Source organism: Mchenga conophoros, linkage group LG12 (assembly GCF_057382185.1).
Source record: "Mchenga conophoros isolate Kocher_MC1m ecotype Shallow Benthic linkage group LG12, M_conophoros_male_GT1.1, whole genome shotgun sequence".
In the NCBI taxonomy this organism is placed as follows: Eukaryota; Metazoa; Chordata; class Actinopteri; order Cichliformes; family Cichlidae; genus Mchenga; species Mchenga conophoros.
Genome location: NC_140537.1, coordinates 4,338,810 through 4,360,894, shown reverse-complemented (window position 1 = coordinate 4,360,894; position 22,085 = coordinate 4,338,810). Strand labels below are relative to the sequence as shown.

Below are 22,085 nucleotides of genomic sequence, written 5' to 3'. Positions count from 1 at the left end.
AAGGGACTCAATAAAGAATCAGATCTATAGTCAAAAATCAATAAGATTATATTCATATCAGAAATGCAAAATGCAGAATTTGCATAGGCCTACTGCTGTATTTTAAAAAAAATGTTTTGCATGCTTTGCATAGAATTTCAGCTTTGCAGCTGACGTGCACGTTTTCTTTGTTTCATTTCATAATGTGCCAAATATGCAAGCAGCCTGGTTTAGCAGCACCCTGCAGATGTGCAGGGTTGCACTGTCGTGCTAAAATAATCACGATGGCAGCAGTTGATGCTCTAAAAGCTGTAGATTTGTATACATCGTTCAGCATTAATGGTGCCCTCACAGGTGCTCTTGGTTACCTCATGCCATGTGCAGTCATGTGCTCCCTGTACTGAACTGCACGCTGAAAACACACCAGGTGGTCTCTCTCCTCAGTTTTGAATTTCACAGCCCACAGGAAGGTTTTCCACTTCACTTGAGGCTGTCTTAAAAGCAGTAAGGCCCAGAGAAGGCAGCAGTGTTTCTGGGTCTTGTTTTTAGATGCATGGCAGAGTTGAACTTTTATTTGTGGATGCATGATGACTGTGTTCACTGGCGGTGGTTTTCAGAAGTGTTTCTGAGCCCATGCAGTGATTTTTCACTACATAATTATGTCTATTTTAATCACAGACACTCGACATCAGTCTTTGTCCTTATGCACAAAGAAAGCAGAGATTTTTCCCAATTTCACTGAAGAGTTTAAAGTAAGTTGGATTATTACATAGTTAAAACACGGAATAAAATACATGTGGTCTAAACCCCTTCCCATATTTACTTCTACAAGATTCATCACTGGGGTGCTCTTTGGAAATTTTGCTAACTAACATAATTAAATGTAAGATATTAAAACAGGCGTCTGGGGCTTTTTGCATTACACTTGTCCAATTTCTTGTTGCACTTTTCTTAGCTCTTTCTGGGATGTGCTGCTGGAATCAGATTAGAAATAAGCACATGTATTTCAAACAAGGGAAAAAAAAGAGAAAATCTTGCTCCTTTTTTTAAAGTTTAATTTGTGAAATAGTCACAAGTAGTCGATGATGTCCAAAGTGTTTGACTTGTGCACATTGATTTAAAAAAAGGGGGGGGGGGGGGGGGGGAGAGAAAGCACAGTGTTAGAGGTCGACCTTAAAGCACTCTCTCAGTAAATGTGGAAATGTTTTAGGAAACTGATGTGCCAACTTATTCCTTTCTTATTCTTTGTCCTTTCTTGTCTTGAACTCATGTTCATGACAGAAAACACTCCACCAAGGCCCCTAACATGAAGCAACTTCCTGAAAGTTTAATGTAAAGATAACACAGCAGCGCCCTCTCCTGGCAGAAAAGACAAATCAAACTTTGCTCCTGCTTAGCTGATCTCCTGCTCCTCCGTGTATTATTGATTTATTTATTTCTTTATATTTTACATATGCATTAACAAATAAAATGTATGGAATAAGAAAAAATAAGAATGAAAAATAAGAAAGAAAAAAGCCCAAAACTATTTTTCTAAAATGTCCTTTCCGTGTGAGAAAAAGCTATACGTAAAAAGCTCCCAACTTTCCAAGTCATGTTTTCCCCCCACTGTCTTATCAGTTTTCTGCTCTGAGAAGTAGACTGTGGACTCTGCCAGTGCAACACCCCTCATTTTTATTTATTGTTTTTAAGATGAACTTTGGTCCCTGCTGAGGACTGAGGGAGAAGGGACAAAGTTCACAGGGCGCACGTAAGGAGGAGGGGGTGAATAGGAGGAAGGTTAGATTAAAAGAAAATTGACCTTTGAAAGCAAAAACAACAAGTGAAAAGCTAAAACCGGACAGCTCTGGACACATCGGGAGGATTCAGCAAAGGAAAATGAAAGTTTACTTTCTCATGAGCTGAAGAGGGACTGCAGATATAAAATAATGGGGCCTGGCACTGGCTGTGTGGCTGTCGTTTGAGCGTGGTAGTGCACATGAGAGCAGTTTGTTTGCGAGGCAGTAGTGAGGTAAGACATAAGACTAATGGAGGTAGAGGAGAGGGCTGAGGCAGCCAAAGCGGGGCCGAGTCGTTTGACGGCCCTGCAGGAGCAGCTGATCTGGGCCCTGCTGGAATCTGGACTGTCCCGGGAGGTTCTGATCCAAGCCATGGGGGAACTGGAACGAAACAGGGCAAGTGCTGGCAACGAGAAGGGAGAAAGGGGGGATGGAGAGAGCTCAGAGGAGGGAGAAATGGATTTCCCGCCACCTATATTCCGAGAACTGGAGAAGCTCCCTCCAGAGGAGGCGTCCAAATTGAGGACTGAAGTCGAGCACCTACTGCAGTAAGTAGATCCTGGCACTTCTCTGGAAGCTTAATGGCAACAGCGACAATCATCCTAATGTCTCGGTAACTGCTATTCTCACTCAGCAGCTTTTCCAGTAGGACCCGGTCGGATAAATTCTGAAAATTGACAACATCCTTGCCACCGCTTCTGATTCTCCTCGTCTTTGTGTTACTTCCCGTGTGTCAAAACCACACACTTGAGAGTCGAAGCAATACTTTACGCATTTACCTGTTAACACCACTATTCCTATTGTCTTCTTACACTCTGTCCCCATGTCTTTACCAAATCCTCCCTCCTTGCCATGCTTCTCTGACTCTCTCTCTGCAGTCTGGCTCTTGGGCGAATATAAAGAGGGTTCCTCCTTTGCTAGTTACTAATTACCCACCCTCATCATTATTCCCTGACCATTTCTTAATAAATAAGCCAAGAGCCTGAGGTGAAGATTAATAGAGCAGAGCTAGTCATGTGAGACTGTGTTTGCGCAACGCATGAGTGATTTTTGTCCGTTCAGTTTTAAGGCCTGATCCTGAAAATATGGAACACAGACATATAAACATTGGACATTCTGTCATAAACATTAAATGTTTAAAAAAGTGGGGGAAAAGCTCGCTCTAAATAGGATTGTTAAAAAAAAAACCCAACTAATTTTTGCCGATACCTTTACCAAAATGTTTGGAAGCTGTTTGAGACTTTCAAAATAATTTGGTGTGTCTTTAATGACGTTTTCAACTTGATAATTAGGAAGTGTTAAATTAGGCTTCATAAATCTTTTACATGTTTTCCATTCCAGTGATCTGAAAGGGCTGGACTTTGTTCCCCCGTGCTCTCTCTTATCTCTCTTTGTCAACAAACCTCTCTTTGTGTGGTCATATTTTACATCCCTACTGATGTGACAAACTGCCTGGTTAGCACTTCTACATATACTGGTATCTGTTAAGGAAAAGTCCACTAAATAAAAATGCACAAAACTATAAGGTGGGCCGTTTTTAAGCTCAGGTGTCTGTCTGTCTGACAGTGAGGATCCCTGGCATGTTGCAAAAATGGTAAAAAGCTACATGCAGCAGCATAACCTACCTCAGCGGGAGGTGGTGGAGTCCACGGGACTCAACCAGTCTCACCTCTCCCAGCACCTCAACAAAGGCACGCCCATGAAGAACCAAAAAAGAGCTTCTCTGTACACCTGGTATGTCAAGAAGCAGTGCGAGATCAGCCAGCGTGAGTACACAAGCCGTGCTGGAGCTCCAAGAGTGCAAAAATAAAAGAAAAATGTGAGGTGTTTAAAAACAACAACAAAAACCATGCTAACTTTTTAAATGTAGAATTTACCAATGCCAAACATGGCCTTGCAACTGTGAAGGACCAAGGGGAGGACACCAAGAAAGGACGGAGGAACAGGTTCAAGTGGGGTCCAGCATCCCTGCAGATCCTCTTCCACGCCTACGAACGACAGAAGAACCCAAGCAAGGAGGAAAGAGAGGGGCTGGTGGAGGAATGTAACAGGTGAGACGGGATTTTGATTTTGTGTTCATTTATCTTGTTTTTATAGGGTTGCTGTGATTGATCTAAATTCTTGGCATCTGATCATATATTTCTATAGATTTATAACAATTAACACTTGTAATAAAGATTGTAATAAAGAGAGTCTGATTTCCTCTTTCAGGGCAGAATGCCTCCAGAGGGGCGTGTCTCCCTCCCAGCTTGCTGGCCTCGGCTCTAACCTGGTCACTGAAGTCCGAGTGTACAACTGGTTCGCTAACCGTCGGAAAGAGGAGGCTTTTCGTCACAAACTGGCCCTCGACACGCCTTTCGGCAGTCAGACTGCCTCATCCTCCAACGCCAACCTTCCACCCAGTCCCGAGCACGGTAATAACCCATCCTCATGTATGGAAATTTGAGAGGGAAATCAGAATGGCTTAGAGACATGACTCTACTGGTTGTGCTGCTGGATGCCCATATTTACCTTTATTCTATTTAGACTTGGAGCAATCGACCAAAGTCAGCTGTGATGTGTGTAAACCACGAACCTTATAAATGTTCTGGGACTGACTGGATGATTGTTGTTTCCCCAGGTGTGAAATACAGCCAGCACATCCCATGCGACACTGTGAGCTCAGCCAGAGGCAGCGGAGGGGAGAGAGTGGGGCATCTCATGGTGAGTCCAGTCCAACTGGAACCAAGCCACACACTCCTCGAGACCCATAACCCCAAGCTGGTGAGAGCTTGTGTCCGGATCCCTCGTGGTTCAATATGCTAAATTACCAGCTGCCATCCTCATGCCATCCTCTGGTTTCAGGTGTCCAGTGGTGGGCCACTACCCCCAGTAAGCACTCTAACCTCCCTGCACAGTCTGTCTGCCTCACCTGCATCCTCACAGAGCCTCATCATGGCCTCAGTGCCCAGCGTCATGAGTCTGGGGGAGTCCTCCCTTCTCATTGGTAACATTGGTTCCCTTTATTTCCCATTTTGTAATAAGGGGAAAAATTCTCAGACCAACGTCAATGCTGTTTCACAGGTTTAGCCTCCACGCAACCTCAGACGGTGCCTGTCATAAACAACATGGGAGGCGGTTTCACAACCTTGCAGCCCATCTCATTCCAGCAGCAGCTTCACGCCTCTCCTCAGCCGCCAATACCACAGCAGCTTCAGAGTCACATGGCTGCCAGTCCGTTCATGGCAACCATGGCACAGCTGCCATGTCACAGTAAGACTGCAGTAACATGAAGACTAGAGCTCAACATGTCATCCCCGAGTAAAGATTCATTCATCTGTTTGTCGTTCCAGTGTACAGCAAATCGGATTCGCCCCAGTACCACCCGTCCAGTTTGCTCTCGCAAGCCATGGTCATCGCAGACAGCAGCAGCCTGACCAGCCTCACTGCTGTCAGACAGGTACTGGGACTGACCAGAGCTCAGTCTGTTCAGAGCATCTAGTTTTAAAACCTAAATCATTGATTTTTGTTTCGGGCAGATTCTGACCACAGACCCTGAGGAGCAGGAAGACGCACCTTTACAGGAAGACTCTCTAAACATGCAACCACACTCACCTGCACCAGGTACAAAGATGTAAACAGCATGTAAATGTAGGGACTGATAAAGGGATAGAGATTGATGATATGATGTTGACAGGAAAGTTGGATATATTGCAGGAGACCAGAGCTCTTTCTGTCACCTGGATTCACTGACAATCAGGAGAAACGGTCCCACGAGTTGATCAAGGGTTCATATGAAAGGGGTGATGTTGGCAGGGTCTGAGCAAACTGAAAGGGGCGTTTTACAAATCATGACTTCCACAAAAAAATGATTCACTGGAATTAAGACTGATTGTGCTATAAATCACCAGATTATCAATTTTCTGCAGCATTCATCTGATCCTTTTAATAACAGTCGTATTTATATTTATAGATCTTTAATCACCATTTGATACCTTTCTCATTCCCGTCACAATGTGATGCAGTTTGCACTTCATTCGGTGGGTTTAATAAGGCACGGCTTAACACGCCGAACATTTAAAACTTATTCATCCAGCAGAATAAAACATGCTGCGAATAAAAGCATCAGTAAAAATGTGAAACTGAAACTCAAAACATAACCGGCTCCTGACAGTTCGAGTTTTATTCCTTCAGCTGGAGACTGGGTGCCGTTTACAGCTTGAGAGTAAAGACTAAATATAAAAATAGAATTCAACCTTAGTGGAAATTTGATATGAGGTCTTGAAAAAATAAAATTGTTGTAAAATTGTTTAGCGCCGACAGGAATAAAGTTGCATGTAAAAATCTATATTTACATATTCATTATTACCGATGCTCCATGAACTTGTTCATGCATGGAGATCTGCCTGATTCCAGGGATAGTGATGCTATTTTTGGGAGATTTGGTTGGTCAGGTGGTCCAGGTAAGGTTCACGGCATAAGATTAGATTAGATGAAACTTTATTAATCCCTTGGGTGGGTTACTTCGGGAAATTCAGTTTCCAGTAGCACAGCAGCGACAGAAGTTGCGTGTTACAGATACAATAATGGGGAATGAGAGTAAGGATATAAGCATAAGTTACCATGGCAAAAAGTGAACCACATGCAGTACAGAACACCCAGAGTTAACCCTGAAGTTATCTGGATAAGCCAAAATCTGGCTTCATAGTACAGGCCTCAGGTGGAAGCAAACCAAGGCCATGAGTATTGGAGGTGGATTCAAGATGTTCTACCGTGCTGTAGACAGGAAGAAAAATGGATTAGGGGTGATCCTGAAGGAAGATTATGTGAAGAGTGTCAGACAGGCTCACGAGTTTGAAGCTGGAAATCGAAGGGGTGATGCTAATGCTTTGGAGAAGATGGTTTTGACAAAATAACAGGAGGCCGAGCTGGTGTTAAGATTTTCATTGGGAGTGAGCAGGATGGACAAGATTAGACGCTGATTAGATGTTGAAGATGGAGCTGCCAGGGAGGAGGAAAAGACAAAGAGCACAAAGAAGGTTCATGGATGTAGCGAAGGAGGACGTGCAGAGGGTTGGTGTGACAGAGGAGGGTGCTAGAGGTGAGATGGAGGCATATGATCTGCTGTAGAAACCCCTAAAAGGAGCAGCTGAGAGGAGACCATGAAAGCAGACGACTGGTTCAAACACTGCACAAAGCCAAAAGCTGACATTTACCCATTACATGGTGCATAGAGCAAGGCTGGCTACGGCGCATAAGCCAACAGGGTGGTTAGCTAGTCCATCAGAGATGTTTCATTATTTACTTCTTATCATGTGTACATCAATTGACTGATATCAGCAACTCTTTTTTTACCTTCTACACCTTCACAGAAAAGAACCCAAAGATAATAGACTCTCAGATGTCTTTGTAGCCTGATCCTCATAAATGTCCCAACACAAACACTGTTTTCAAACAATCTGAAGCCTCTTTTCTTTTCTTTTTTAAATTAACAGTTTCATCCGAGAGCCTCGAGCTGTATCCTTCCTCTCAGGCGACAGAAAGCCATCAATCTCACCTCCTCTCACCGTCTCCGACAGAAATCAGCTCCTACATCCCTGCACAAATGGTTTCCACAGCACAGTAAAAGAGTCTCCTGACTGTCAGCTGGATTCAGGAGTGAATCGGGACGTATGCCATGTAAGCTTGGGGCCAGTACTACAAAGCAAGTTCAAAATACCCAAAATACTGGCTTCATCCACCCCAAGATCAGCATTCAGAATAAGTAGTCACCCGAAAGCTGTTATGAACTTGATGCGTCAAACCAGGGTCTTTCCAATCTAGATCTGACCAATCAGAAACGTGGACAAGCAGTGCAACTAATTTTACAAAAGAAGATAAAACTACAGAAACAGAAACACGAGCAGGTAAGGTCTACAGTGTAGGTTACCATGAAGATGTACCAAAGTAAGAAGCAGGTCGCCGTCGTAACACTGAAAACCCAGAGTTGCACCTGAGCGATGACACTGTTTGACTCAAACGTCAAACTGTCACTGAAACGAGGACACAGAAAATCAACGGAAGATTAACACTGACGTGTATTTTTTTATTCAAATATTTGTAAATGTTTTAGAATTTAAACAAAATGTAAACTGATCTGAAACTTGTCATCAGCATGTTACCTGCATTTTTTTAACTCACCTTGAAATATTTTCACTTTTTTGTTTTAACATAATTAATGACAAAGTAAAGACCAATCCCAGCTTTTGAATAAAAATATTTTAAATCTTTGAATTCACCGTGGCAGAAAGTCATTTAAAAAATAATTAAAAATCAGTGCAATGCTTCTTCCTCTGCGTTTTCTTCTTGCCTCTTCTTCTTCTTTTTCCGTTTTACTTTGACTTGCATGTGTTCCTGTTCTGAGTTTGTGAGCTCACCATTACTCTGAGCATCAGGAGTAGAATCGGAGTCCACCTGTTCCCCATCCTCCTGATTCTTCTTCTTCTTAACGCGGCTCTCTTCTCCCTCTGTATCTTTCTTCTTCGTCTTTGTCATTTTTACCGAGCAAGGAGACTCCATCGAAGGGGGTGAGAGCACCAACGAGGGTAACAGATCTTTGACAGACACCGCTGCCTCTTTCAGCCTCATTTCCATCTCATCATCGCTGTCGCTGAAGGGCAGAGAGAGAAAGAATGTCATACGGAGGGAAATAAAAATGAATCAATAACACAAGGAAGAAAACATTAATAGAGATGAAGAACCTTGAGCTGGGAGCAGGCCGACGCCTTACGGGGGCGGGAGGATCTTCAGCTTTCTTTCCTGGGACTGATGTAGAAAACAGACGAAATCCTAGAAGAAGAAAACTGTCAGGTTTAAAGAGATGAACATAAGTTCCCATAGAAACAAAATCTTCTTAAAGAGCCAGAAACTTTACCTTCCTCCTCCTCATCATCATCTTTGTTACATTTAGCTGGTTCTAAACAGGATGAAGTTTGAGGCTTTATCTCTGAAATACAACTGACAGGCAAATATAATGGTTAATAAGATAATCTTATGATTATCAATTATTATAAACAAAAGGGTTTTTTTTTGTTTTTTTTGTAGCCAGAGTCGTTACCTGTCAAGAAAGTGTCCTAACTTTCTGGCAACATGCGTCTGGAATCCTGGCGTGACCTGGAGCTCGTTGCCATCATGTTCATGGTCAGCGACAACGAGACTGTTATACAAAAAAACTTTATGAAGCTTATTTTATTTCTGACATTCATATAAAAAAACAAAACAAAAAACAGATACCTCTGTACTTGCCTACTGAGATAAAGGATCTACAGCCTTTTGCAAAAGTCTCGAGCCTCTGACTCTGAACTCTCAGGCAGATTTTTCTGCCCTTTCTTTCAGTAATCTGCAGGAATATTTCTCCAGGCTTCTTGGAGGACATTTAAAGCTTTTTGGATGTTTCTGCAAGATTCTCTCACACTCTTTCACTAATGTTATGGTCTGGCCTCAATCTACGACTGATAGTATCCCATTGTGTGTTTTCTTAATTATGTAAGTTTTACTTCATTGCCAATTTTGACAAGATCCCCAACACCACTGCCCAAAACCCCCAAATCCTCTGTATAGACACTCACTGCTGTACCTCTCTCCTGACCTCCTCCGTACATATTAACAATTATTTGAACAATAAAATTCAAATTTGGATTCTTCCCTCCATCAGATCTGTTGCCAACGATTTTCAGTCCAGTTCTTGTGTAATTTAGCATGGGTTCTTGATAGCCACACTTCCACTGAGACCATTTGTTATAAGGCTTCATGAACAACAGATGGATCAACAGAGGGGCATCACTCAGGTCAGGTCTTTGCTAAACGTTTTCCTGTTTTTAAGGGCATAACTTTCAGATACTGTTCATCTGTTGTAGATATTTTTAGTTCTCCATTTGTTTCATCTACTCGTATTTTTTAAAGACACGCTATGAACCATGCCAAGTTTTTGGCCAATAACTTTTTAGTAATCACTTTGTTGGCGTAAAAATATTATTTTGTGGCTGCCAAACTGTGTTTTCTTGGGGATTTTTCATAGTTTCAACTAAAGAAATGGTAACAAGTAATGTGTTTTTGTGACAGGCTGCTATTAAAGTGCCTAAAGACACAATGTTGTGTTAATCAGTGTTAAGTGGCTCAACAAACAAACAAGGAAAGACAACATTCCTTTGAAAATGATCAGGCACAATGACTGAACTGAAAGTGAGTGAAAAAGTAACCGATGTCCAAAGAAACACTGAAAGACCTTCTGAAAAGCCCGAAGAACTATTGCTCAAGACTACTTTAAACAATTCTAAGCAAAATATAAAGAAATCAGGGTTGGTTCGAGTTAAAAACATTAACTTGAACCAACAAATTATTATTACGCAATGCGAGATTAATTTGCAGAACAGATGGATAGTCATAGCTTACAAAAACTAATTTTAAGTACATCTGGGGTTTTTTTTTTCACATTAATTGAATCTAATATCATTACAATTTACTGCTCACATTGGAAAGACACAAAGTTCACATACAGCGCTTTTGTGCGTGAAACAACAACAGCGTGTTACATCTTTGTGGGTCAAACAACCAAATCTGGAAATACTCTAAACCTTTCATACATTTTCCCTCCTGTGCAATAGTGAAAGGAACAACAATGTATTCTGTTGGAACATTGAAGCAGTTTTCACACTTGGACGGATATTTAACACTAAAAGAAGCAAATGGATATTTTTAAAGGTAACACTTACCGCTTTGACTCTTTCACACTGGCATCCGCATCTTAAAACACAGAGAGTTAGTGTCTTTAACAGAGCTACACTGCAGCTGATTAAACCCGCGCACTGTGTTGATTTAGCAAGCTCGGGGGCTAGCTAAAGCTGCGCTATGCTCTTAGAGTCTTACCGTAATGTTTATTTGTAACCAATTAAATAAATTTCATTAGAAAATGTTACTGACCGACAGCTCTTTATGCATGGACTATAAATATTGTGGAAACTTCTCCGGGGTACCTGTTGGGAACGGCTAGCGGTGCACGTATGCTAGCTTGGCCCCTCGGTTCAAACAGAGGAGGCAAACACTAACCTTTGCTTTTGACAGCCTTCGTCTCCCAAACCGCCTCCTGACATCTTTTAAGTACTTCGTCGTCACTGCTGCTGGAGTCGTCCGAAACCCCAACCATCTTTTTAACGGGGGCCGCCATGATGAAACACATGTGCAGCTACTAGTGTTGTTTTCAGCAGAGGATTCTGGGTAATGTATTTTGTTACCCAGGTGAGAAAAAACCCCAAAGCGTTCTCAGACTCATCACTACTTTCATTCCGTTTTAAGAAACGGTGGTAAATCAAGGTTAAATATTATTTTCAAATTACTTTTCAAATGGAAATCAGAGTTACATTTCTGGGTCCTGTTTTCTTCCTTTTTCCTAGAGTCACTATCAAAACTATTCAGTGGGTCATGGCATGTTTGGGGTTTTATGAGGTGTGTTTATTTTTGTCTCAATATTTGGGAATTCTGTGCAGACCCACATTAAGTAGGACACATGGTCACTCTAACTTGGACAGGTCTCACAAGCACATCACCTTGTATGCATTTTGTTCAGCAAACTTACAATGTGATATTCAAGTTTCAAGGTGGAAAAACAACATCCCTTATAACTCATTTATATTGAGACTAAGAGAGAGACTAGTCTTGGCACACCTCAGAACAAATGTGAAAACATCACTTTACCCTGCAGGTTGCATAGAACTTAATCATGTATCATGTAGTGGATAAATCGACAACATGATACAGAGAGTTTACTGCAATTTAGACAAAGCTGCTCCTTTAATTTCTCAAGTGCAATTAACACGACTCAGAAAGAGAAGCTCCAGGAAATGTCAGTAAGCATATCCACCATCAGTAATCTAGCATGGATTAGTGACAATCTGACAAGAGAGGTTGCGATATGTGAGACTGGGCAGTGCTGTGTCTGATTTGGTGATGTGCAGTATAGGAGCTCCACAGAGGACTTTGTCATTGCTCATATTTCAGACTTTCAGTACAACCCTGTGATGCCACCTACAAAGACTGTGCAGTGTTTAGCTCTAGTAGTGATGGCAGCAGGGGGGGGGAGTAGTACAGAGCACTACTTGATGATTTCATAGAGTGATCTGGAAGGAACTGTCTCCTGAATGTGAATAAAACCAGAGAGATGGTGATGGGCTTAGCATCTGCCCTACTGGAGCACGGGCACTTTCTCTAACAGACTGATTCAGCTCTACTGCCAAGAGGACAGAAACAGTTAAACTTTCCCACCACATGTTATGATCTCTTGTAACACAATACATCTGCCTGGCACAGAGACATCTGTCAGATATTAATAAAATATTAATTTTAAAGAATTTCCAAAACATAGGGTAAATAAAGTACTTTCCATCTCATTCATTCACCCATTTTTTTATTTATTTACAACAAATTGGATAAGATGAACATTAGCAAAATTAGCCAATATAAAAACTGGTGACCATGCAGCAGGTGACAGAGTCCAACATAGGAAAAAAAGAGAAGGGCACAGTTGACAAAAGGGTGCCTAATGTGATATCCCATTTGTTGTGGGTATTAACGGACTGCATAATATGTTGTCACTGACTCTTCCTCACTGTAATCATCCTGTTTTATAGAAGGTAATGCTACAAGAATACAGAAAAAGAACATCAGGAGGCAATTTTACATCCCTTCAGCTTTCTGCCACGAGTGGACAAGAAAAGGAGACTTCTGCACATTAAAGGTGAAAAAAAAAAAACTGGATTCAAGGCACATAGAGTCAATAACAGTACAGTAGGAAGAAGTCCTGATGTGTGTATGCATGACTGAAATGCAAATTAACAAATACACTTTAAACAACCATTTGCAAGGTTTCATTACTATCTCCTGCCTTGCAGGTTTTCATTTCAGTAACATAAATTCAAACAAAACCCAACTATGAAGAGAAATCCACGTTTCACCTGGAAATCACTCTGCAAGTGGAGCCCAATTTCAAACTCTTAACTGCTGCCGTTTTGAATAAATTACAGACAACTTTTCAGCATAATGCAATTCAGAGCATCACAGTAAGTAAGGTATTCCTTCTAGCAGGACTGGCATCACATGAAATTGTGCACACTGGAAAACTGGTGTAAAATTTGAAAAAGACATTCGTATACAGATGGGTTAAAATTTGCACAGTCACCAGTATCATCGGTCAAACAGGTCAATGACTGCATCTACCCCAGTGCCTCATTAAAAATAGATCCAACTACCAAGTTACCTCCCTCTGTACTGTCAAGTTGTGTGCTACTGTGGTATTTCATTAGTAAACTGAGAAGGCAATCTCAAAGGAGAAGAGCGTACTAACAGTTCAATAGGTATACCACATGTTTGGCCAAACGCTGCTAAAGAGTGGGATTCACAGCACTGCTGTGACAAATAAACAAAGGATGAAAGAACTATGCAATTGTACAAAGAAGGCAGAAAAACACTTCTAAACATGGACGGCACATAAAAGAAAAACATTTAAAGTCTAGTAACTAGATCTATCCCACAGTTTTCATAGAACAAAGACATGGGAAAACTTTTGTTATAACAATCTAACCGATTGTAGCAGAATGAACATCACACCTGGAATTATTTAAAAAAACAACAACAAACAAACAAAAACAAAACAGGAAAAGGGAGAAGACCATTTTCGAATTAAGGGATATTCTACCAAAGAAGAAACTGGTCATCTTGTACTTCATAAAACGGACACCAAGCTTAAATATCTGACAAACAGTAGCAACTGCTCTCAACTCACATCTGAGGAAGAATCAAACAAATACTAATGCTACAGCTATTGATAAAACAAGACCGAAACACCTACATAATGCTTGTTTTTCCATAAAGGAAACACAATTGTCACTTGCAAAAGGTAGTTCAGCTCAAAAATAAACAAACTTATTACATCAGTAATTAAATGAAAAACTAACGTAGTCTACAGACGTTACCACTATAGATGTGTTACTCAAAACTGTCCCTTTCCAGCAGAGACAGCAGGAAATTAAGGCAAAAGTGTTCAAGCAGTTACATTACACATGTATGACAATCCAAAAGGAGAACAGAAAGGTTTCAGTCAGATATAACAGCGAAATACTGAATTAAACATTCTCTCGGACTCCCAGAAACTGAGCTCTGTTCGGTACTGATGAATTGATCCATGATTTCATATGAAGGCAGATATGGTTGGGTTTTTTCCTGCTTCTGTTCCTTTTTTTAAACTATGGTGCTTTATTCCGATAAAGAGTGAATACTTCTGTCTCTGCCCCATTTATTGAGGGGCACAATCCAGAAAATCGGTCTCCTGGGAGCTACTGCATCCTTTTTAAACACGCCCCCCCTTCAGGTATTACAGACCACCATTGTAGGCATAGTCTGCTTTGTTGTGCATGATGAGTTTATTATCCACAAAGTAGAAACTGTCTGATCTGGTCTCATAAGGGTGTGCCACCATTTGACGAACTAGAAAAGGAGAAGAGCACACCATCAATTAAGAAATAAAGATATACAGATCTGCTAATATGAACAAAAAGGAGCAGAACTTACTGAGGTCGTCAGGAAGCTGCGGGAACTCGTAAATGTGTTCACATGTGTTGCAGCTGTTAGGAATGCAAAAACCGAAGTCAAAGTCGAAATTCTTCAGAAGGCGTCCCTGAAAGTAATGCCGCTCAATCATACGGAAGCTGTTAATGGGGCGGTCACCCACTGTGAACTCCACTCTGCAGAGAGGGGAAAAGAGACAAATTAAGAAACTAAATAGACACCCGAGGCTGATCGTGATGCAGTCACACTGTTGTAGTCCATTTACTCACGTCGCACCAACCGTGCGGAGTTTTAGGAAGGCTGGTGTAAACTGGTATCTGACAAAACGCCCCGCACTGGTGTCTGGATCGCCACCCTCCTCTTCACTCTCCACGGGTCCTGACACAGAAGACTAATTCAGCTGACTGGCATACATGCTTTACTGTAGTGCTTGAAATATACATAGGGTGTCTCTTTTCAAGTTATGATCATCCATCAAAAGGCTCTGATACAACTGAATGAGCACAGTTTGAGATGGTGGCGTCAAATCAAATCGGCATTTAAAGAAACAAACAAAAATCTAAATACATGCAGAGGATGCGTTACTAGTGAAAAGGGGAAGCAATAGTGCTTAATCGTGGGTCCTTCTTTTTAGACTTCATGTGTTTTGATAGATTTACATTTGAGATAAAAGTAAGGATACCAATACACAGCTGGGCTGCAGCTCTCGTGCTTGGTGACAATTCATCTTTTTAAATGCATGATAACTAAACAGCTTTAACATGTTTGCATGGATGTATGATCATTTCTGTTATTCATTCAGGTGTGTTCTATATTTTTAAACAATTTTAAGCTTGGTAACATGCAGGCAAATTTTGAGTGTATCACTTACCGCTGTTAGGAGGTTTGGCGATTTCAAAGAGCACTGTTCCTGTCTCAAGATCTCTGATTTTGAAACGTGTGAAGTCAATGTTGTAGATATTATCTTCAGGTCTGCAAAGATAGTCTGGAATGTGGAAGGGAAAAAAAGCAAGTTAAGCCAAGACAATCAACTTATGCAGTAAACGTGAGGGAGTTTAACCCTCTGCAGTCAAAGTGATCGTGTTTAGTAACACTGATGTTAACTTTTGCCTTGTTCCAGAGTGGGGTAAACAGACTTTTGGAGAAAAAAAAGGTAAATAGTTTTTGATGTGTGACAGTTTGAATGGTTATTTAATTTCATTGCTGATTGACAAGATTTGGTGAAAAATTTAATGAGAAAAAAAAAAAGCACATTCTCATTGCCTAGAATTAAGATTAGTGTTATCACCGTTTGTGAGCTTAGACGTCAACTAGCAAACAACTACTAGAAAATAGAGGTCCCCTTATTTAAATTCTTCTGTATTGAGGTTTCTCATTTGATGTCATGTTCACATTTTAAGAGATTTATCCGCCTCATTGGATGTGATTACAAGCTATGTTTGCTAAATTCGATGCAAAGAAGGTGCTGCACCAAAAACCTCCTAGTGATTGCTTTGGTTTCTAGCAGACTGTCATAGCTGCCTGACGTTTTTCAAATTTGTCTGCAAACACTTGCAAACTACTAGCAAAGCAGTAGTAAAAGTATGACGCAAATGGAAATGGAGACGATTGGATTTCAAAGTAAAAGCATGTGGCTCTGGAGGCAATTTGGATTGGACTTTTTTCAGTTTTACTACAGCTCAGAGAGAACCCGACCGTTGCTTGCAAGGCCTCAATGATCAGTCTCTTGGTATGTGTGACTGGGGCTTTAGTAATTACTTAATCAGATACTACCACCAACCTCCAGCAACAGATCAGGGAATACCATTTTTTCACATCATGACTGGAGTCTGCATTGTCACCATGATTGTCACACATCCAAAATAGTGAACACGTTAACGACATGTGGTTGCGCAACTGAAAAACCTCAATATAACAACTTTGTGAAAGTCACACAACTGTTTGGAGCACAAAGACTGACCTTTACTTAGAGAACTGAGACAGCACTTAAGGAGCAGTCAGGCTTTCAGTATCTGTTTTTCTGGCTCCTGCAAACTTCAGTAATGGTGACTAATGCTATAGAAAAAGGTTCTAGTGTTCAAACAATGGCAGTGAGATAGAGCAGAAGTAATGTCATTGTTGTCTGGGTGAGAAAAAAAGCTAAAAAACAACATTAGTCACTAGCTGCAGCTGTAGTCAACTGGGTGTCCGATGACAAACCATGGGATAGGGTTCAAGCAGGTTACTACATGGGTGAAGGTGATGATGGTTAGGGGAGAAAATGAAAGAAGCCAGCAATCCAAATGAATTACTCATTAAATAACTGTGTGGGAAGTTGGTCCTTTATATTGATGAACACACAACAGGCACCATAACATTCAGAATTTGTTCCAAATAAGACATGACCTGGGAGAGGAATCCTTATGTTTAGGAAGCCGGTAGTAAGGACTAATGTAAAATATCACAGCATTACAGTGTGTGGAACAACTGCACAGACGAACAAAAAAAAAGCACATCAATACATAATTACACAAGTTTGTTCAAAACAACAAACTGCATAAATATAGGAAATGAATGCTCCTCCCAGAGATCGAGTTGTCTCCTTATGTTCTAATGAAGCCTTGTCTTAATTTTCTTTTTTAAAAATCAAGGCAGGAAACCCAAGCTGAATGTATTCAGTAAGATTCTCCTTTTTGTGAAAAAGGAGTACAGCCCGAGAAACGTAAACTTCTACCTACTGCTGTTCAGGTACAGTATCTACATTATATGTAGAATTTAAGATTATTTCATATCGTTTTTACATACTGTACATAAAGCCAAAGTGTTGTAATTACACTTCCCACTTTGTTTTTGTTTTCTTAATATGAAATCATCCACTTGTGTATACTTTACACATAATAAACTAAAATCAAAACAAAGGTTCAACTGATCATTAACTCATTAACAGCCGTGTCAGAACCGAAACTGTGTGCTTTATAATAACTTACTTAATAAACGTGGGTGAGTAGAAGATTCTAAACCTAAAAGTTTAGTCACTACACCTCCAATTGGGAAGAAATGAGAAGAAACACAACAGTACACGTATCTGCCAAACACACTTACTAAAACAAGTTGTTAAGATAATAATAGGCTTTTAGCTGTTTGACCTCCCCAAGCCAGCGTGGGGTGCCCTAAACAATGCTCGCTTTGGGGCTTCAAAGTCCTACTTGCACCCTTGCAAAACCCCCAAAACCCCCAATGAACTCGTGCTCGCAGAATCACCAAAGTAACACATGTAGTATTTACCTTATGAACACATTTAGAAAACGTACCCTTTGGTCGACTGCTCTCAAACTTCTTTTCTTAACGTTAGCCACAATTAGCATAGTGCGTAGCTAGTTAGGCGATCAAATTTCGCCGCTTTCAGCAATGCGCAACTTTACGTTGCCATAACATTACCTTCCGTAACAGCCCGGAGCCCGAGGACATGGTCCGGGGTGATATCTCTTCCTAGAGCCCGGAGTTCATCCTCTGTGACCACAGGCCACTTCTCCGTTTGGCTGCGCCTCGACTTCAGCTTCTTCAGCATTCCTCCGCCACTCTTTCTGTCCCTGTGGTTGCTCTCCGTGCCGGTGTCTGCGTCCTTCGGGCCCTTGCTGACTGTTTGTAAAGGTTTGTTTCGGGAACCGTTCATTTCGGACAGCGCGGCAACAATGAAATGAGGAGCGGAGCCTATGAATTTGGGAGCGATTTAACAAACTAGGAGGTAATCTCAAGATGGCGTGAAACGTGTTAGGGAGATGGTAACGCGAGGCTGTGATTGGCTAAGATCGATGGAGGTTGCCATAGTTACCCCAGGGGTGTGAATGGTTTAATTTCCGGGCCTTTCCGTTTCCTTATGAGCTGCTTGCGTTGTTTAGCTTTTAACACACTGGAGTGATCTGATTTGACGACCGTTTTATCTTTTCTGAAAGCCACCTATCTACCAGTTCTTCCGCTTTTGAAATATATTACCCTTTAATTTTTTTTGTTCGGATGTGTTGTTGGGCCCATGTAAGTGTCGAATATACATTACATCTTTCCAGCGTGTGGCGCTAGTGCGCTTGTCCGAGTTTTGTTGACGGAAGTTCCGACGGAAGTAGAGTAAAGCAGCGATGGTGCGGCTGAAGACGAGGTAAAACGTGCCATTCGTATACTGTTTCCTCTAGCGTGTGTGCTCCTAGTTTCTGACGCTACATATTCTACCGCAGGTATTTACTATGCGAAGTCAACGTGTCGGACAGGAGCCAGCTGTTGCTGCTCGACGACCGAGCAATTATGGTGGCAGTGAAGGCAGCGGTAGCCCGCACACATGGGGACTATGGGGCCGCTATGTGTAGCATTAGATTTTGTGGTAAGAAGTTTTAGATACTTTCCAAGGATCAAGCGACAACACTTGAAAATACCAGTGAAAGTTGTTCAAATAAGCATCAGCACTAAAGTAAATTTTAAAATGTATTTAGCTGTTCGTAATGTTTGCCTGTGGAAGCTGGTCAAGCAAAGTTAAACGAAATAATAATAGTCCCAGCCCTTTGGCTTCTGGGGTGACGACATTCTTCTTGACATCGTGCTAAATGTTGCTGGAATGTCGTTTGACTTTTAATTTTTTTGTCTTTTCCCCCCTTTTAGTTAAATATCTGAACGCTCACACTGGAATAGTATTTCTACGTTTTCCCAAAAGGTGTTACAAACTCCTGTGGTCTGCATTGCCTTTCATTACCAGTATTGAAACTCGTGGGCAAAAAATTCCCTGCTTTCTAAACTGTTTGCATGTAGGAGGTAAGAAAAAACTGTAAACTAATATTCCAGAATGAAAAATACATACAGTACTGTGCAAAGGTGTTGAGCCACTCATTGTTTCTTCAAAAAATCTGAAATAGTTACACTGATTTATTGAAAAGTGTGCAATCATAAATTTAAATACTGCATATAGGGCAAAAACAGAGTTTGTACAATTCAAATGAGTTTGAAAATCAATACAGGGTTTGACCACCTTTATTGTTCAACACAGTCTGAACTATCTGTCATTTCATTAAGTAGTCTTCAGGAATAGTTCTCCAGGCTTCTTCATGCACATCCAAAGCTGTTCTTTGGTTGTTGGCTGCCTATTTTTCCTTTCTTTGTCAAGGTGATCCCACACTGCTTCAATGATGTTGACTGGAGGTCAGTCCATGACTTGTTTTTTTTTTTTGTTTTGTTTTGTTTTAATCCAAGTATGCTTTTACTGCACCGGCAATGTGTTTGAGATCGTTGATCACGAGGAAGACACTTTCCAGATGGTATTGCATGGTTTATCAAAATCTAATGCTTAATCTCCTGTGTTCAGAAGATCCCTCACACCACAAACCAAGATAGACTCCATCATGTTTTACAGATGGCTGTAGACACTCACTGTTGTACCCCTCTCCTAACCTCCTCTGTACTTATTGGAGACAGTTTGGGGGGGAAAAAAATCTACGTTTGATTCATCACTCCATAAGACCTGTTGCCACTGACTTTCAGTTCGTGTGTAAGTTGACAGACTTCTGGTTGTTTCCCTTCATTAAGAACTGCTTCTTGACAGCCACTCTTCCACTTAAATCATTTCTAATGAGGCAGTGAACAGTAGGTGCATCAGCTGAAGGTTCAGATGCATCTTTCAGATTCTGTGTGAGGTCTTTGCTGGATTTTTTTTTTTTACTATTTCTTAAGGACATGACTTTCATATACAGCAGATAGTTAATCTGCTGTAGATAGTCTTTTAGGTGTGCCACTTCCTTTTTTTGTCACCCAGTTCTCTCAGTTTTTTAACAATGGACTGCAGACCATGCTGAGATATACCTAGTTTCCATCTTACAACTCTTTAGGAATCGTCCTCTTAGTGGAAAAAATACTATTTCCCACCCGTCACATTGTTATCGTTGGTATTTTTTCATAGATTAAACAGAAGAAGTGGAAGCAAATTATGTACAGTTTAAAACTGGTTCTTTGCTAAGTTAACATTTATGTGTACGCCACTGGTGAATACCTTGAGTTAAGTGCTGTGGTGTGAATGAGACACGGCGGGTCCAGAGATCACAGTTTTGAGCCATTTTATTCATTCCAGCTGCAGCTCTCGGCTGTCAGCCATACATGCATCACACCACAAAAACTCACAACAAACCCCAGTTCCCCATGTTTTAAACTCGGCGGGCATGATTACGGATACCATGCAGGTGCATCCGCACGGCCCCGCAGACAACGCCCCACCACAAGTGCTTTTTTTTAATACTTGAATGAATCATCAGTCGGGGTTAAGAAACAAATAAGCATTGCTCTGAAAATGGTCAGGTAGAAAGACTGAATTCACAATAAGTGAAAAAGCAACCAAGAAAAGCCAACAACAAAAAACTTTGAAAGACCTTCAGAAAGCCTGGAAAATTATTGCTCACGACGATTTTAAACAATTATAAGGAGGTCTGGCTCCTTGGAAGGAAAATAGAAAGAAATTAGGGGTTGCTCAAGACTTTTGCACAGAACCATACATTTTAACTACATATAATTTAAGGTGAGTTTTTTGTTTGTTTCAGGGACAATTAGAACATGTCAGAAGTTTCTGATCCGATACAACACCCAGCAGCTCCATCGAATGCTGCCTAAATGTAAAAGCGAAGGTAAAGAATTGATTTGAACACTAAATTTTGCAGTTTTGGTCAGTGTGTTTCTTAACACTACACTAATATTATCCTCATAAAGTTGTAATGTTCTACATTTTAACTTTCGTCTTAAATCATATAGGATGTGATCAAGCTCTTCAGTTGTAGATCTTGTAGTTCACTGAAGACAACAAACATTTGATCTTGGGACAACAAACACAAAATGAACAAAAAAAAAAGCAATTTGACGGAGTTCTCCTCGTTTCATTTGCAGAAGAAAAACGGCAGGTTCGCAAAGCAATTCTAAGCTGTTCCCTAACAGAAAGCAAGGAAGCATTTGAAGAGGATTCAGAGAGTGAGGAGGAAGAGGAAGAAGAGGAGTGACTTGACTACATGCTGGGGCCTGTGCTCAGGTTCAAGTAGGATGCCTGGTTGTGCTTGTTTTTTGTTGTGACTGAAAGAGAAGTCTGTATGAAGCATTTGAAGAAATAGATTCACAACTGCAAGAGTACCTTGCAGCAGGTTCTCAGTGCTTTTGTTACTTTTAACCCCTCCACCTCCTTTAGATAATTCTCTGCACTGGAGGGACGGTTTACATGGATAACTTTGGGTTGCAGAGTGGTCTGATGGACTGTCTTGAGTGTCTTTCATCAGCAAAGTCATGTGTTTGATCACATGATCATAAGTTAGATAGTTAAATAAAACTGCATTTACACAGTGCGACACAGTACTATGCTCTCCTTCTGAAGAGTCAGACATTTAATTTTGTGTGTTTAATTTGTATTGGTTCCTTTTTTGTCATATTTGTAAATTAAAGCCATAGTTTGAAGATACAGTGTTTGTGATGCTGTTCCATGTACTTCACATGCTCACATAGATCATCTGGGTCATATAGGCAATCAAATACGCACTTTCATAATTTTATTAAGAATATACCATTCATTATATAGAAAGATGTTCTGTAGTACGTATACAAAATTATGGATACAGATACATACAGCAGGCTGTATGTAAATCATGACATCACCCACTGGTTAGTGACGTCCAGAAAGATATACTACAAAAGTTCAACACAATGCTTTGCATTAGCTAAAAACCGCAGTGGAAGAGATCGGGTATCACAATGATGGCTATCAGCTGTCTA

At 40.9% G+C, this 22,085-nt stretch overlaps 4 protein-coding genes across 6 annotated transcripts; 2 read left to right on the top strand and 2 right to left on the bottom strand.

The window, feature by feature from the left end:
• The first annotated feature begins 1,565 nt into the window (after positions 1-1,565).
• Positions 1,566-7,804, top strand: hnf1a (HNF1 homeobox a). Of its 2 annotated transcripts, none has more exons than XM_085293375.1 (10): positions 1,566-2,305; positions 3,324-3,523; positions 3,628-3,808; positions 3,969-4,171; positions 4,378-4,460; positions 4,602-4,743; positions 4,821-5,009; positions 5,090-5,196; positions 5,276-5,360; positions 7,232-7,804. In XM_085293375.1, exons 1-10 carry the CDS (start codon positions 2,007-2,009, stop codon positions 7,360-7,362), a joined length of 1,620 nt encoding a protein of 539 aa, XP_085149501.1. In that variant the 5' UTR covers positions 1,566-2,006; the 3' UTR covers positions 7,363-7,804. The 2 variants fall into 2 exon arrangements, with proteins under 2 accessions (XP_085149501.1, XP_085149500.1); XM_085293374.1 differs by having other exon boundaries at positions 1,572-2,305; positions 4,378-4,520.
• On the bottom strand, positions 7,801-10,981 carry lg12h12orf43 (linkage group 12 C12orf43 homolog). Its single transcript, XM_085293376.1, has 6 exons — positions 10,821-10,981; positions 10,487-10,517; positions 8,833-8,931; positions 8,650-8,732; positions 8,477-8,564; positions 7,801-8,385 (listed from the first exon to the last, which is right to left on the bottom strand). The coding sequence occupies exons 1-6, from the start codon at positions 10,948-10,950 to the stop codon at positions 8,049-8,051; spliced, it is 768 nt and encodes a 255-aa protein (XP_085149502.1). The 5' UTR covers positions 10,951-10,981; the 3' UTR covers positions 7,801-8,048.
• A 1,176-nt stretch (positions 10,982-12,157) lies between these two features.
• On the bottom strand, positions 12,158-18,169 carry unc119b (unc-119 lipid binding chaperone B). The gene is made up of 5 exons (XM_085293371.1): positions 17,748-18,169; positions 15,202-15,315; positions 14,600-14,708; positions 14,334-14,506; positions 12,158-14,249 (listed from the first exon to the last, which is right to left on the bottom strand). Exons 1-5 carry the CDS (start codon positions 17,980-17,982, stop codon positions 14,137-14,139), a joined length of 744 nt encoding a protein of 247 aa, XP_085149497.1. The 5' UTR covers positions 17,983-18,169; the 3' UTR covers positions 12,158-14,136.
• On the top strand, positions 17,750-21,774 carry pop5 (POP5 homolog, ribonuclease P/MRP subunit). 2 transcript variants are annotated; one of them, XM_085293373.1, is made up of 6 exons: positions 17,750-17,960; positions 18,374-18,462; positions 18,539-18,681; positions 18,957-19,106; positions 20,876-20,959; positions 21,216-21,774. In XM_085293373.1, exons 2-6 carry the CDS (start codon positions 18,443-18,445, stop codon positions 21,323-21,325), a joined length of 507 nt encoding a protein of 168 aa, XP_085149499.1. In that variant the 5' UTR covers positions 17,750-17,960; positions 18,374-18,442; the 3' UTR covers positions 21,326-21,774. The 2 variants fall into 2 exon arrangements, with proteins under 2 accessions (XP_085149499.1, XP_085149498.1); XM_085293372.1 differs by having other exon boundaries at positions 17,751-18,462.
• Positions 21,775-22,085: the final 311 nt, after the last annotated feature.

Coding starts and splice junctions, on each gene's coding strand:
- hnf1a (XM_085293374.1), top strand. CDS start 2,007: ATGGAGGTAGAGGAGAGGGCTGAGGCAGCCAAAGCGGGGCCGAGTCGT. Junction 2,306..3,323: donor GAAGTCGAGCACCTACTGCA/GTAAGTAGATCC, acceptor TCTGTCTGACAG/TGAGGATCCCTGGCATGTTG. Junction 4,521..4,601: donor AGACCCATAACCCCAAGCTG/GTGAGAGCTTGT, acceptor CTCTGGTTTCAG/GTGTCCAGTGGTGGGCCACT.
- lg12h12orf43 (XM_085293376.1), bottom strand. CDS start 10,950: ATGTGTTTCATCATGGCGGCCCCCGTTAAAAAGATGGTTGGGGTTTCG. Junction 8,932..10,486: donor AGTGTGAAAGAGTCAAAGCG/GTAAGTGTTACC, acceptor TTTGTATAACAG/TCTCGTTGTCGCTGACCATG. Junction 8,386..8,476: donor CGGCCTGCTCCCAGCTCAAG/GTTCTTCATCTC, acceptor TCTGCCCTTCAG/CGACAGCGATGATGAGATGG.
- unc119b (XM_085293371.1), bottom strand. CDS start 17,982: ATGAACGGTTCCCGAAACAAACCTTTACAAACAGTCAGCAAGGGCCCG. Junction 15,316..17,747: donor GCTCCGGGCTGTTACGGAAG/GTAATGTTATGG, acceptor TCCACATTCCAG/ACTATCTTTGCAGACCTGAA. Junction 14,507..14,599: donor CTCCGCACGGTTGGTGCGAC/GTGAGTAAATGG, acceptor CCCTCTCTGCAG/AGTGGAGTTCACAGTGGGTG.
- pop5 (XM_085293373.1), top strand. CDS start 18,443: ATGGTGCGGCTGAAGACGAG. Junction 18,682..18,956: donor GTGTAGCATTAGATTTTGTG/GTAAGAAGTTTT, acceptor CCCCCCTTTTAG/TTAAATATCTGAACGCTCAC. Junction 20,960..21,215: donor GCCTAAATGTAAAAGCGAAG/GTAAAGAATTGA, acceptor TTTCATTTGCAG/AAGAAAAACGGCAGGTTCGC.